Here is a 15,130-nt window from a genome sequence, read left to right on the forward strand (position 1 = left end):
GCTGAAATGAGTGTTATGAAGTGGGCTGGTTTCTTCACATATGGTGGATCTGTCCAAAAATTCAGACACTTTGAAAAAGAGGTTGGAAACTCCTTTAAAGAGATGACAGGTGTTTTTGTGAATTTTCCCCAAAAGTTCTGTGCTGTATAACAGACACAAAGAAATGATTACCCATTTGATAGTTGCAGCAAGAATCATAATTGTAAGGTGGTGGAAGAGATGTGACTCCTCTAAATCAATTGACTTGTCCCAAAAAGTATGGGAAATAAGAGTAAAAAGCTGACCCATCAAGTCAAAGTTCTATAGGGAAGAAGATAAAAACTTGGTGGAATTTCCCTGGAGACAATCATTCCTCACCATGAAACTTGAGAGATTGAGAACTTTTTTATTTTTAATATTGAGGAAGGGAGAAATTGTTAAACTGCCACCTTACTAGTTTGCCACTGCCCTATTGTTACAGACTCATGAAGGTCAGGCTGTGTATTGGAACTATTGTGTACACAAAACATATTCTCGATAGAATTGTAAAGTTAGTGCTACAGAAATATTTCTGATAAAATGTATTAGCTCTGTTGCTTAAGACCCTGCTTCCACTTCCACAAATGATCTTTAGAAAATAACTTGTCATAAAAATTGCTGTTCATCATCCATCTGGGTGTTTATATGGCCCCCATCACCATCTGTTCATTAATGGTTGTGAAGTTATCCTCACATCCCCGTGAGGGAGGAAAGTATTGTCCCTAATTTACAAACAGGGAACTGAGGCAGAGTTAGTGACTTGCTCAAGCTCACATAGGGAGCCAGTACCAAAGCCATGAACTGAACTCAGACCCACTCAAATCCCATGCCTTAATCCCAGGACCATTCTTCTATCATAGAGATGCATACTGTATTGCGTCCGCCCACCTACTTGTGTATATCATTATTTAAACTTGATAGTAGATATGCCAGTTCATTAAAGTGCCTATTGTTCCCACAAGAAACTAATTTGCATTAGTAAGTTAAATGGATAATTCCAATGTTTTGCTGGAATTCCAGTGCAATTTAATATTATTGTAAAAAATCCTAAATTGGCCTTTAAAAATATTTTATTGAACATTAAAAGTAAAACCATAATTCTGAAATAATACAGAGGGTGGCATTTTGGCATGAAGTGACAGTAAGTTGTAAGGAAATTCTTGGGCCTTCAGTTCAATGAACAGGAAAAGCAGTTGATTTGGAAGGTTGATGATACTAGGTGAGATTCAATGTGTATTGCATTTTTTCCTTTAAGCATAGCTCTAACATGAAAAGTGCTTCCTTTTTCTGCAGATGTTTTCTAGGATTTTTAAATAGAGTATAATGCAGAGAGTTAATAGTTTCTATGTAGCATCTGAAGCTAAAGTAACTGCAGGTGTTAACTGGGTGAAAGGTGTAATAAAATACACAGCACAAAATTTGCAGTAAAGTCAAGACAGGTTGTTAGAACGATATACTAGGGGCTAATCCAAAGCCCATTGAAGTCAATGGAAAGACTCCAATTGACTTCAATGGGCTTTGGATCAAGCTCTAAGGCTGGGAAGAAATCAGTGTGTTGAAACTTACCTGAAAATACCTTTCGAAGTGCCCATTCATTGAAGTACAGAGTGAGATTCCTCTGCTGCTTCTGTCAATTCCTGCCAAAATGGTAGTTTGTGACACTGCACCCCCATATTCTTCGTAGTGATATTATATGATTATAGCATAATTATGATGTATCTTATGCAAGATAAGTCATGTGAGGTATAATTAGAAAAGTTATGATTTGCTGAATATGATTCTTATTTGTATGCATGTATCATTTTTGTATCTGAAGCTATAAATACGACTATGTATCTGTACTTAAAATGTAGCTACACCTGGGTAACGCTCACTACACAGATGCTTTCAGTCGAGATAGTGGGTGGGGAAAGGCCTATTCAGGGTAATGGGCCATCAGGAAAAACAATAGGCCTTAGGAGAATCGTTTCCCCCAGCTGGGGAGCCTCCCTGAGAACACTCCAAACAGCCTGTAAGTAATGGCTGCTATGACTCTACAAGGTCATGTGACCAGGCCACATGATTCTGGACTCCCATCTTGGGATGTCAGTATTTTCCCACAAACCGGTCTGGAACCAAACTTTGAAACAAAGGGTTCCTGCCGTATGCTAAAGCCATATAAGGCAGGGAGTGACGTCATCTGGGGTTCTTCACTCCCCACACAAGAAGACTCCTGGAAACACCCGAGGAACAAAGACTGAACTGGGGGAAGTGCTGGACCCAGGCTAAAGGGATTTCTAGCCTGTGAATGGAACACTTGGGGATTCCAAGCTGTAAAGCAAGTGCAGCTTGCCCCTAAAGAATCTGCAGCCTGCTTGTATCATCCGTCAGGGTGAGAAACTGCTAATTCATATCCAGTCTATTTAGTATATTAAGCTTAGTTTGCGTGTTTTGATTTGCTAGGTAATCTGCTTTGATCTGTTTGCTATCACTTGAAATCAGTCTTTTGTAGTTATAAATGTATTTTATGTTTTAATCCAAACCAGTGAGCTTTGACTGGAGTGCTTGGAGAAAATCTCTGCTTGGTTACCATTGTTCTCTTCACATTGAGGGAGAGGCGGACTGGGTATTAAACCCAAATACTGGCCAGATTTGACCAGGGCAGGACAGTACTGCTCTGGGGTCCTGGGCTGGGAAGCTGGTGGTTAGAGGCACTGCATGTAACTGCAGCTGGGTGAGTCTCTACCTGTGTGAATGCTGGTGAAAGTGCAGGCTGGAGGGCTTTGCAGCTTGTCACAGCAGCACAGTGTGAGAGGGAGCCGAGGCTGATCGGTCAGAGGGCTCTGTGGTATCCCAGTTCCACATGGCACCCTGGGGGGAACCCGTCACAGTAGTGTTCATAGCAAAAGGTTAGAACTGTTGACTATCTTTGTATATATTAGAACTGCAGTAGGTATTTCTCAAAAAAAAATTGCTACATGAGGATTTTAAATTTTTAAAAGAAGATAGTTATGCACCTGAGCAGGGCTTAATTTAAAAAAAACAGTGACTTTTCCATTAAAAACATTTTGCTTAAAAACTTCTCTTAAGACGAGTCTGCTTGTTGGTGCCCTGAATAGGTAGCAACTTGATAACGTGTCTAGGCTTGCAAGTTTTGGCCCAATGACTGGCAGTGTACAGTGAGATTACAACATGAACTTTCCGATAAGTTTCCTATTCTTTCGCTGCTTCCAAGATATTGATCCATGGTTTACCTGTTGCCTTTAGATCCTGCCATATGCGAGACTGAATTTGTAAACCCTGCCCTTGAGGCCAGCAGAGGCCAAGATGTCACTGCTCAATGGAAAGGCCTTTTATTTAAAGCTTGGAGACTCAATGCCTTTGACATTCTGGGGTTCACCCAGGCCAGTAAGGGGTTCAGTCATGGTCTGCCTTGTAGCCCTGGGTGTCTTGTGACTGTGCAGCTTTGGTTCAGAGCTCTCACCTCAGCAGCCTGCCAGGAGGCCACAAGCCTCACCCTGGCTTTGCCCAACTTGGATACACCTTGCAAACTGACGTTAGTACCCTTCCAGGCCTGAATTCACCCCAAATCATCCTTCTGCAGGATCCGGTTCCTCTCATTAGACCCTCTCAGAAAAAGCATTAGGTTCGCTGCCTCTACAGAGACAGTAGAGCTTTCCAACCTGCCAGCTTAACACAATCACACACTTTACTGAACTTTACTAGCACTGATGATTTATAATGACAACAAAACACATTTATTAACAAAAGAGGATGGATTAAGTGATGCCAAGTAAAAGGAATAAAGGTAGAGATGGTTGAAAGCAAATGAAAGTGAACACGTTCATCTAGAAGTCTAAAACTTAATCTAGCAAGATACACTCTTTGTTCATGACAGTTTCTCTCTCCTCCACTGTCTTCTTTCCAGATTTTTACTGGCTGGCCTGACCAGGACCCATCACAGAACTCAAATTGAGCTGTACAGTCACAAGACATACAGGATTACAAAGCAGGCATTGACTGAACCCCTGACTGTCTTGAGTGAACCCCAAAATGTAACACCCCCCCAACTCTTTTAACCTTTAAAATAAATCACAACTATCAGTGACCTTGGCAGAGACAGCTGACCATGGATGGGGACAAAGATGTGTCACGGCCATCTTCCTATTGCCTTCTTTCCCTAAAAATAATAATGACAATACAAAGGTTAATATAAATGGCTGAAATACCCTGCAAATACTTAGGTTAAATGGTCAAAGTCAACATTATGGGTGATTTTTTTGAAACCTATATTAATAATTAAAACACTATGGGCTTATGCTTTCAGAGTATGAAATAGAGAGATCATTTTTTCTCCGGATGAAGTGTGTCTTGGCCAAGAGGAATGCAGGCTTGACATGCAGCGGCTACAAGGTAACATGTTGAAGCTTTTCCATGTTCAAAGAGTAACAGGTTTTATTATATGGGTAGTTGTAAAACAAAGTCTACTACTGAAAAGAGTCAGAATACCACCACTGGGTACAGATTTTTCTTATTAATGCAAAAGTACACCCTGAAGCTATGCGCCAGATTTTGATACCCATGCTCATGCTGACTTGTACCTAACTCCACAGGTAATCCCATTGATTTGAATGAGATTATTCCCTGTACTGTTCAGGATGAGTAAGGGTATCAGAATATGGCCCCATCTGCCTGTATATCTCAGTTCAGGATTGATGTCTACCACAGTCTCAGGTTTATTTATCAACCTCTTAGCATACATTGTTTTAATAGTTACTCCATTTGAGCATGGGTGATGGTAAATACTGTAATCCTACATTAGCACCTGCCATTCAAGCATATATTTTCAGCTTTACTTTCTGCATTTATTCTCCCATAAGCTAAACAACATATTTCTGCTAACTAAACAGCAGCTGAGAAAGGCACCTTACACACAGTTCTCCTGAAAATAAATTACGTATTCAACAGCAAGAGAGAGAACACCTTAGAGTGACTTGCTATTCTTTTAGAATTCTTCCAAGGTGCAGAAATTTACCTACCCTTTTAAACTTGAACAATTATTCCTGACAGTGTAGTCCTGGCTGCTCAACTGTCCTGCAATGTACATTGTTCTAATTCATAATCTATATTTAAACAATTAAAAAAAAGAGTAGGTGGTGACATCCCTCTGTTTCTTAGATTACAATTTGTCAGCAAGCGGAGTCATGTGCCATTTTCTCCCTTGAAGCCCTATTACCTGATTACAGTGTATATTGTTTAAAGATGTAATTTTCTGCAGTGCTCAGCATTGCCCTAACTCTGCTCTCATCAGTCAATGACTTCAAGGTTAGGCCAATGCTGAGCACTTCAGAAAGTACCACCTGAATAGCCTAAGTGCAAGGGAAACCAAATATGCCTAATTGTGAGGGAACGAGGAGGCTCTGATGGGAGATGTTAAGTAAGTTATCACTGGGTTATTATTGACTACCATATTAATTAACGTTTGAATGGGGAGCCTTAAGAGGAATCTATTTTTAGATATATAGATAATGGATTGCCAAGGATTGCTTAAGGCAGTGGACACACTCTCCTTTTTACTGGAAGAACGTACAAGTCAAAACAAAGGAAATATACAAATAAACTGAGGGATATATAGAATGTGGTTTTGATACTTGTGGAGTTTCCCACATGATATTTGGGACTGAGCCTTGCAAGAGTGTGCATAGCCAAATAGTAGCCGTTAGAAACTAAGAATATTTATGTTCCTCAAAAGAGTTTCTAAGAGCATTTTGCATTTACCTTTATTGCCCCAAATCATTATGTATCCCTTGTTACAGCCTAATAGCTTAATTTTAGCATCAGATATACGCATGCAACTCTCATGGATGGCAACTGGAATTATGTACATGTATGTCAGGCTAGAATTTGGCCCCTAGACATTGGCATTGTTAATTTGTCAACAGGGATCACTAATCCTGACTGGAAAGAAGCAACACTTTTAATATGTCTAAATATATATTTAATCATTTATAATTAGGGCTACATTCATAAGTCTCTTAAAATGTATCTGTCTTTCATAATGAAGAACAAATTCAATAGAAGTAGTTTTGATACATCAAACTGGCTGTTAAAGTATAGCTTGGAATATGTATGTCTGTTGCATAATTAAGTCATCCTCAAAGGCAAATTTCAGTTTATTTGGTTAATGCACAATAACTTTCTTATTGTATCTACATTAAATGTATATTAGATAACCTTAATTTAAAGCATTAACTGGAGAGCAGTCCATATGGCACCAGGGCTCTTGCATTTTAATACCAGATTACTATGTGCTGGTGACAGTAACACAGGTACACAGCATCACTGCATCTCTGCTTACAAATAAGACACTAAACAGTCTTAAACTATGCAGCCAGACAAATGGTGTTAAGAGAAATTGTTTGTATCCCCATTGAAATAGATGCAGCAGAGGCTGAGAAATAGATGCTCCCAAGATGCTCTCTTGACCTGTAAGACCTCTTCCTTTACCTTCAAATATCTACTATGCTTTCTTTCCATGCCAGGTGATCCACTGCAGTGGCTATTTGAAGATACGTCAGTATATGCTGGACATGTCCTTGTATGATTCCTGTTACCAAATTGTAGGACTAGTGGCTGTGGGTCAATCTTTACCTCCCAGCGCAATCACTGAGATCAAGCTTCACAGTAACATGTTCATGTTCAGAGCAAGTCTGGACTTAAAACTTATATTCCTAGATTCCAGGTAAGCAAAATGATTTGGCTTCCATCATATAGCATCTGGAGGTTAAGTTTTGTTAAACTATAGGGGTTTCTAAATACTTCAATATACTTAAATTTTAGTATATTTTACCTATGACATCATTAACATTGAACTTGAGCACTGTAAATGTACGCAGAACTTTCAAAATGACTCCGTAAATAAGGCAATATTTTATCTTCAAAATATCAAGCCTACGGAACCTGATTCTAATCTATAGTTATTTGTGTTATGGTAGTGTCCAGAGGCCTCATTAGGGTAGGCAGTGTACAAACACAGTAAAACACTTCATGTCCTGAAGAGTTTACCATGTTAACAGGCAGGACAGATAAAAGGTGGGAGAAAGGAAGCATTATTGTGCCTGTTTTACAGGTAGAGAACTGAGTCACAGAGAGATTAGGTGACTTGACCGAGGTAACACAGGAAATCCATGGGAACCCAGTCTCCCAAGTCCTAGTTCAGTGCCTTAGCTGTGAGACCAGCCTACCTATCTAATGTCCCTAACCTTGCCTACATTATGGGTTTATGAAAAGATACGAGTGAGTTAAGTCAAATGGCCATTTAAAAAAAAACCCAAGACATTAAATCTCTTCAGAAAAATAACTATTGGGACAGCTTGCAAGATTGCCTAGTGCACAAGCTCTGCCTGGATTTATGTGAAATAGGCAATAGAACCATCTCAGCACACTCTACCGATACAACCCATGTGGATGCCTGAAAGAACTCCCACATGGGCAATGGAAAAGCACAAATCTGAGCTCAAAGAGACACATGAAGTGACTAATCTCTTTTCAACATATAATTATGCCTTACAATATACTTTGATCTGTATAGTCCATTTTTAGATGTCCCAAGGGAAGAACTTTCCAGCAAATTTTCAGTCTTACAGGTTTGACTACCAACAGGCAGATAATTCTAACTCACGCCTGCCCCACCTCCCCAAAAAAACCCCACCCCACAGTACTAGGACTGTGAAACAAGATTTGACCTACTTGGTGACTTCCATGACATGCTAGAGTTTCAAGGAAAAGAAATGATATTCATACATAATGGTAAAAAAGTCCATGACCAATACATTGGAGAAGTTTTGCAGGGCAATTTAAACACTCAAAAGCATGCTGTCTTTCCAGGCTAAGCTCAATGAGGCCCTGTGCTGAAATGCAAGTTACAATTTGTTTTAGGAATCCTCTCTCTTTTTTGGCATGTTTAATGCAATGCATCCAATATTGCTAAGCACTGAAAGCTGGGCTACGCTATCAAGTTAAGTTGAGTTAACTATGGTTGCTCAAGGCTGTGAAAAATTTCGCATTATGTCTGATCTAGTTAAGCAACCTAAGCCCCAGTATGGACACTGTTAGGTCACCAGAAGTCGTCTTACATTGACCTAACTACCGCCTCTCGGATAGATGGTTTTACTCCAGTGATGGAAGAACCCCTTCTATCACTGTAGTAAGTGTCTATACTACAGTGGTGCAACTGCAGTGCTGAAGCGGTGGTGCTGTAGCATTTCTAGTGTAGATACAACCTAAGGCTCAATAATATGCCTGTACATGGCAGAGCTAAGATAGGATGAGGAAGAGGGGATTTATGCGGGGAGGGATAACTCAGTGGTTTGAGCATTGGCCTGCTAAACCCAGGGTTGTGAGTTCAATCCTGGAGGAGGCCACTTAGGGATCTGGGCCAAAAATTGGTCCTGCTAGTGAAGGCAGGGGGCTGGACTTGATGACCTTTCAAGGTCCCTTCCAGTTCTAGGAGATTGGTATATCTCCAATTATTACCTATTAGGTGCTCTAATGGGACCTCAATAGGCCTTCTAGTCTAGTCCCCTGCACTCATGGCAGGACTAAGTATTCTGTAGACCCATCCCTGACAGGTATTTGTCTAACCTGCTCTTAAAAATCTCTGATGACAGAGATTCCACAACCTCCCCAGGCAATTTATTCCACTGCTTAACTACCCTGACAGTTAGGAAGTTTTTCCTAATGTCCAACCTAAAATGCCTTTCCTGCGATTTAAGCCCGTTGCTTCTTGTCCTAGCCTAAGAGATTAAGGAGAACAGTGTTTCACCCTCCTCCCTGTAACAACCTTTTATGTACTTGAGAACTGTTGTCCCCCCTCAGTCTTCTCCAGACTAAACCCAATTTTTCAATCTTGCCTCATAAATCATGTTTTCTAGACTGCTAATAATTTTTGTTGCTCGTCTCTGGATTTTCTCCAGTTTGTCCACATCTTTCCTGAAATGTGCACCAAGAATTGGCCACAATACTTAAGTTGAGGCCTAATTAGGGTAGATAACGGAAGAATTCTCATCATGTGATTCTAAGTGGAATTGCCTGGAGGCATGAGAGTCTATCCAGAGGTGCTGATAGGAGCTTTTGTTCACTGTGCTTCTGTTACACCATTGAAAAAGATACTGCCAGCACTGTCACCACACTTGCCAGGAAGCACAAAGGTGTGGTCCTGCCCCTGTCCCACAAAGATGAACTTCTGGAATATCAAGCATTGTCGGTAATGCTGGCCAGTGTCTTTCCCCTAGCACTCCCCAGCCCAGCTGTCCAGATTATCATTACTTCCTGACAGGAAGGTATTCCCCTGCACTCTCTCCGACTCCCACCTGTAGTGTACCCACACAGAAAGGGCATAATTATGCCCTAAATGGTAATAGGAGAAAACAACTAAATATATCAGCTTTAAGGAGAAATAGTTTTGATAGTTTAGTGTAAGAGTTAATTCCAGCCTACAAAAGTGATCTGTGGCTGCTGCTTTACTTGTATGCATCCATGCATTCCCACAATTTCAAGGGACACTGGAGGGGAGATGAGATAATTTTGGCCAGCTCTGTTCCCCTTTCTGTTTAACTTGTTCGCACACTCAGAGTCCCTTTTACATCCCAAGATGGAAACCAGGGATGTTTGGAATAGAAATAGACAAGGCAGCAAAACTCAGATCCAGAATCAAACTTCTCCAAATTCTGAGTGTGTTCAGATCAGGGGTTTGTTTGCCCATTCTAGGGGTAGCTGCAAAACTAGGGATACAGATCCAACAGCTGGAGATATTCAGCTCCAGGATTTTGATTTGAGCCCATCTTTGATCATTAGTTAAGCAAGAAAGCCACATGAAATCACTCTCCATTTTAATGGCACTGAGATCTGAGTGACTGATGTAAATGAGATCTAAACAGGGCTTAAGGTGGAGTAGTTCAATGCACCTCTCACAGTTACAGGGTGAACTGTGCCTTAGACCCCTTTTAATCACTCTCCAGTGCACCCCTTATGTGACAGGCCTGGCTTCGTACACCTCACCCTTGGTGGAACTTTGTGGTCCAGCCACTCTGGGGCTGTTTCTCAACTGTGTTAATGTGACAGGCCCAGCTGAGTTTGGCACCTCTCAGCCCTTTCACTGCTGGAACCTGTGACCAGATTAAAATGACTGAGATGGGGCCTTCAGAACATAAGAACGGCCATATTGGGTCAGACCAATGGTCCGTCTAGCCCAGTATCCTGTCTACCAACAGTGGCCAGTTGCAGGTTTAAGAACACCCAGAACAGGGCAATTTCAGATGATCCATCCCCTGTCATCAAAGTCCCAGCTTCTGTCAGTTGGAGGTTTAGGGACACCCAGAGCAAGGAGTTGTGTCCCTGACCATCAGCTACTAGCCATTGATGGCCCTATCCTCCATGAACTTATATAATTCTTTGTTGAATCCAGTTATCATTTTGGCCTTTACAGTATCTCATGGCAACAAGTTGATTGTGCGTTGTGTGACGAAGTTCTTCCTTTTTGTTTGTTTTAAATCTGCTGCTTATTAATTTCATCGGGTGATGTCTATATGAAGGGGTTATGTAAAGGACTAAATAACATTTCCCTAATTCACTTTCTCCAAACCATTCATGATTTTATAGACTTCACCATTCATGATTTTATTGACCATTATTATATTCTTCCTTAGCCATCTCTTGTCTAAACTGAACAGTCCCAGTCTTTTTAATCTCCCCTCGTATGGAAGCTGTTCCATATCCCTAATCATTTTTATTGCCTTACTATCTCTTCTTTGAGATGGGTGACCTGACTTGCACACAGTATTCAGAGTGTGGGCGTACCATGGAAGTATATAGTGGCATTATTATATTTTCTGTTTTATTATCTATCCCTTTCCTCATGGCTCCTAACATATTGATAGCTTTATTTATCTGCCACTGCACATTGAGTAGGTGTTTTCAGAGAACCATCGATGAGGACTCAAAGGTCTCTTTCCTGAGCAATAACATATAATTTAATCCCCATCAAGGTGTATGGATAGTTGTGATTATTTATGCATTTCCCCAAAACTACAAAGCCCATAGAGCAAGGGTAGCCAACCTGTGGCTCCGGAGCCACATGCGGCTCTTCAGAAGTTAATATGCGGCTCCTTGTATAGGCACCGACTCTGGGGCTGGAGCTACAGATGCCAACTTTCCAATGTGCTGGGGGGTGCTCACTGCTCTGCCACAGGCCCTGCCCCCACTCCACCCCTTCCTCTGAGCCTGCCATGCCCTCGCTCCTCCCCCTTTCCCCCAGAGCCTCCTGCATGTCACGAAACAGCTGATCGGGAGGTGCGGGGAGGGAGGGGGAAGTGCTAATTGGTGGGGCTGCCAGTGGGCAGGAGGTGCTGGGAGCTGGCAGGGGGAGCTGCTGATGTATTACTGTGGCTCTTTGGCAATGTGCATTGGTAAATTCTGGCTCCTTCTCAGGCTCAGGTTGGCCACCCCTGCCATAGAGCAAAGGATAAAAACCAATTGAAGTCCTATACCTCTGGGTCTGGTACATCTTAATCTTACCTTGCCAGCTTTTGTTATTCCCCCTCCGCCCAGCTAACAACCCAGCTCTTGCTGAGAGAAACAAACTGTTCTGAACACATAGGCTGTCCCTGTCTCTTTTTTCCTTGTCAACCTGTCAGCTTTTACGGATACCCTGGGCAGCCACCAGGCCACTCAATCAACCCTCATCCTTTTCTAGGCCCAGAGTCCTCTAATGCAGTGGTTCTCAACCAGGAGTATGTGTACCACTGGGGGTACGCAGAAGTCTTCCAGGGGGTACATCAGGTCATTTAGCTATTTGCCGAGTTTTACAACAGGCTACATGAAAAACACTAGAAAAGTCAGTACAAACTAAAATTTCATACAGGCAATGGCTTGTTTATACTGCTCTATAGACTATACACTGAAAGGTAAGTACAATATTTATATCCCAATTGGTTTTTTAAAAATAATTATATGGTTAAAAATGAGAAAGTAAGCATTTTTTCAGTAATTGTGTGCTGTGACACTTTTGTATTCTTATGACTGATTTTTGTAAGCACATAGTTTTTAAGTGAAGTGAAACTTGGGAGTATGTAAGACAAATCAGACTCCTGAAAGGGGTACAGTAGTCTGGAAAGTTGAGAGCCACTGCTCTAATGTCTTAGTGTTCCCTTTGACCTCTCTCTCCTCAGCCTTGCAAAACAGCTATCTAATCAGGACTGCTTGAGTAGTCCCCTCTTCCTAGCTATAAACCTGGCATTGTGTTTGTTGGGATGCTCCTTATGTAGGCCATTGGTTTACCTTTCCTGCTTGGTTTCCTTAACAAACCCTTTTGATCTAACTCCATAGCAAGTAACCCATCAAACAACCACACACGGGTATGCACCATATTCATGAAAAATAAACCAATGTTTCCCACTTGGTCATAGCACCACTGCGCACAAGGCAGAATTTGGGTCCTGAGTTTTGTGACCCAGGAGAGAGTGGGGGTGCTGTGAAGGTCACATCCAACTCCTCACCCTGCTCCCACCCCAACACACACCTTGCAGTGGGAGGAAGCTCTTCATTTTACCCTCAAGTGACCTCCACCTCATGTTGGTGTACAAAAACATCACCGACAGCCCCTAAGGAAAATGCATCTAAATCCTTTCCTGATGAAGGAAAGGTTGCCATGGTGAGGGATCTTTAGGGAGGGATTAATGCGTGTGTAGGGGAAAGGTCACTAGAGGAGCCTTCTTTCTTCCTCCTCCTTTCGCTTCTCCTACCTCCCCCCCCCCCCACTCCCAGAAAATTAACGAAGCACCTTTTCCCTCCAACTGATGTCAGTATAAAAGTGTATGTAAAGACCTGCTTCTCTGCAGGGCCAAGCAGTGCATGAAGCTCTAAGGAAAGAGAAAACAAAAGGTATGATGATCAAAAAGTGGAGTTCAGGTTATTTGCAAGACCTGATTACAGTGTGCAACGCCTCTTGTATTCATTTTACAGGATTGCTATGTTATCCTGAAACTGAGTGAAGTACCTCTGCTCTGCCGTTAGAGATGGAGAAAGACCATGGGAGTGTAAATGCCACCAACACATAGATAAACAAACAAAGCTGACTGTGGTTAAATTCCTTGATGTAATTTAGAGTATCTTTTGCTATCAAGTAGCAAGGACAGGAAAGACCACTTGGGTCATGTAGTTTGATCTCTATTGTATTGCGTGGGACTATTCCTATAAGGGCCTACCACAGAGTTTCTTGCACCTTCCTTGAAGTGGCTGATACTGGCTGCTGTCAGCATACTGGACTAGATAGATCTCAGCTTTGATTCCATATGGCAATTCTTATGTATTCACTAACTCATTCCCAGGCTGCCTGCAGTGATCGTGCTTTAACTTTGTTCCACTCAGTTCCCATCCTATTGCTCTTAATGTTAAGAAACTTTTGCATCATGTCTAACTTAAGCTTTCCTTTTCCTTCTTTAGCTTCCAGGCATTGCTATTATTTCTTGTCCTTCCATCTTCCAAAACGGAATAATTCTGTGCCTTCCTTTAGGCTATTAGTTTGAATGTATTTATAGACTGTGAGAACGGCCACTGTAGACTAATTAATCTTGCTATGCTCATATATCTGCAAAGGCGTACAATTTGTCAATAGCGTTTTTAAGAAAAAAGCGGGGGTTACTTTACACTTCCATGAACAGCTCATCAACTGGATCTTTGTGCAAAGGATCATTCATGTTAGTTTATCTTATTAGTAGCAACTTTGCAGCTACTAAGTAAAAATCTAATGCTGAAATAAGTTAACAGATCCTCCTCGACTGTATCTAGGACACTTCTTTGTGTACAACATTACTGCACCCTGTATGTGGCGGGCGTACTAAAGTTTTAATTTCTTGTAAAGATCATTGTTCTGTTTCCAAACCATGATTTCTCTACAGCCTTTTAGCACTTGATTAGGTGGCAAAATCAATATTAGTTTAATGAAATTAAATATTTCTAGAGATACTGCTTATCCGTCAGCCTTCCTGTTCTAGGGTGACCGATTTAACTGGATATGAGCCCCAAGACTTGATAGAGAAGACCCTCTACCACCATGTCCATGGCTGCGATGTCTTCCATTTACGCTATGCTCACCATCTCTGTAAGTAATTGGCATAAAGGGATTAGCTCAAAATCTTCAGCTTATTCAGTAAGGTCAGGAGTTCTGCAGACACCACACTGTGGTGGAAGGAAAATAAACCCCAAAAGGGGCAGATCTCAAGTGCTCAGATCCCATAATTGAGACCAGATTTTCAAAAGTACTCGGCTCCCATTCAGGTAGCAATTAAATGGTCTGATTTTCAAATGAGCTCATCACCCAACATACTATGTTCTTTTAAAAATATATTTGACTACTAATTTTGCTGCCCAAATGGGAGCAGAGCTGTTTTGAAAATCTGCCCCTGATTGTGTGCGCTGAATCCTTTTCGAAAAAATCTCTCTCAATGTTGTTAGTTTGGAAAAAAAAAAAGTTATGCAACAGTTCCATGGTTTTTTCAAAGCACACTGATTATTACCAGTGTGTGTTTGAAATGTTGGATGTAAAACAAAAAAAATTCTGAGATGCATGTTCCTTAGTAGCATGTGGATGAGTTCTGAAAGCAGTGTGTCAGGAGAAAGAGATACATGATTAGTAATTCCCCATTGCCAAGAGGGGAATTGATCACCTCTTCAAACATCTGGATTTAGTTTATTCACTGAAATATTAACACAGTAGCTTGCTTTATTTATTTTTCCAGAAGCAAATTGGGGGAATAGAAAACATTTCTGATAATGGCTCAGACTTGCACAGCCCAACTCTCACCACATCCACTAATTATGTAAACAAACAATCCAAAATAAAAGACAAAAGAAACCAAAACCTTCACTAATTAATTGGTTTCCAGATTGCCACCATTGGCTTAAAACAACCAGAAAGAAACCGTCCTTGACCCTCTCTGAAGAAGAGTCAATCCCTTATGTTACTGTGTGATGTTAATGAAGATCTGGAATATATATAAGAACTATATAGGAAGATGACCTTCCTGTACTTAGAACAAGTCAGTAGTGAATGACTAAATATCAAATTCTATTGACT

General features: G+C 41.2%; 1 protein-coding gene across 2 annotated transcripts in view; it reads left to right on the plus strand.

Annotated features, from left to right (window-relative positions):
* The window catches only part of SIM2 (SIM bHLH transcription factor 2), a 68,146-nt gene that overhangs the window by 33,275 nt on the left and 19,741 nt on the right, over positions 1-15,130 (plus strand). For both annotated transcript variants that reach the window (XM_045002446.1, XM_045002445.1), the window contains exons 5-7: positions 4,325-4,410; positions 6,540-6,739; positions 14,049-14,155. In XM_045002446.1, the coding sequence (XP_044858381.1) occupies positions 4,325-4,410; positions 6,540-6,739; positions 14,049-14,155 (393 nt within the window). The remainder of the gene's footprint in view (positions 1-4,324; positions 4,411-6,539; positions 6,740-14,048; positions 14,156-15,130) is intronic.

Source organism: Mauremys mutica, chromosome 1 (genome assembly GCF_020497125.1).
Source record: "Mauremys mutica isolate MM-2020 ecotype Southern chromosome 1, ASM2049712v1, whole genome shotgun sequence".
NCBI classification, from domain to species: Eukaryota; Metazoa; Chordata; order Testudines; family Geoemydidae; genus Mauremys; species Mauremys mutica.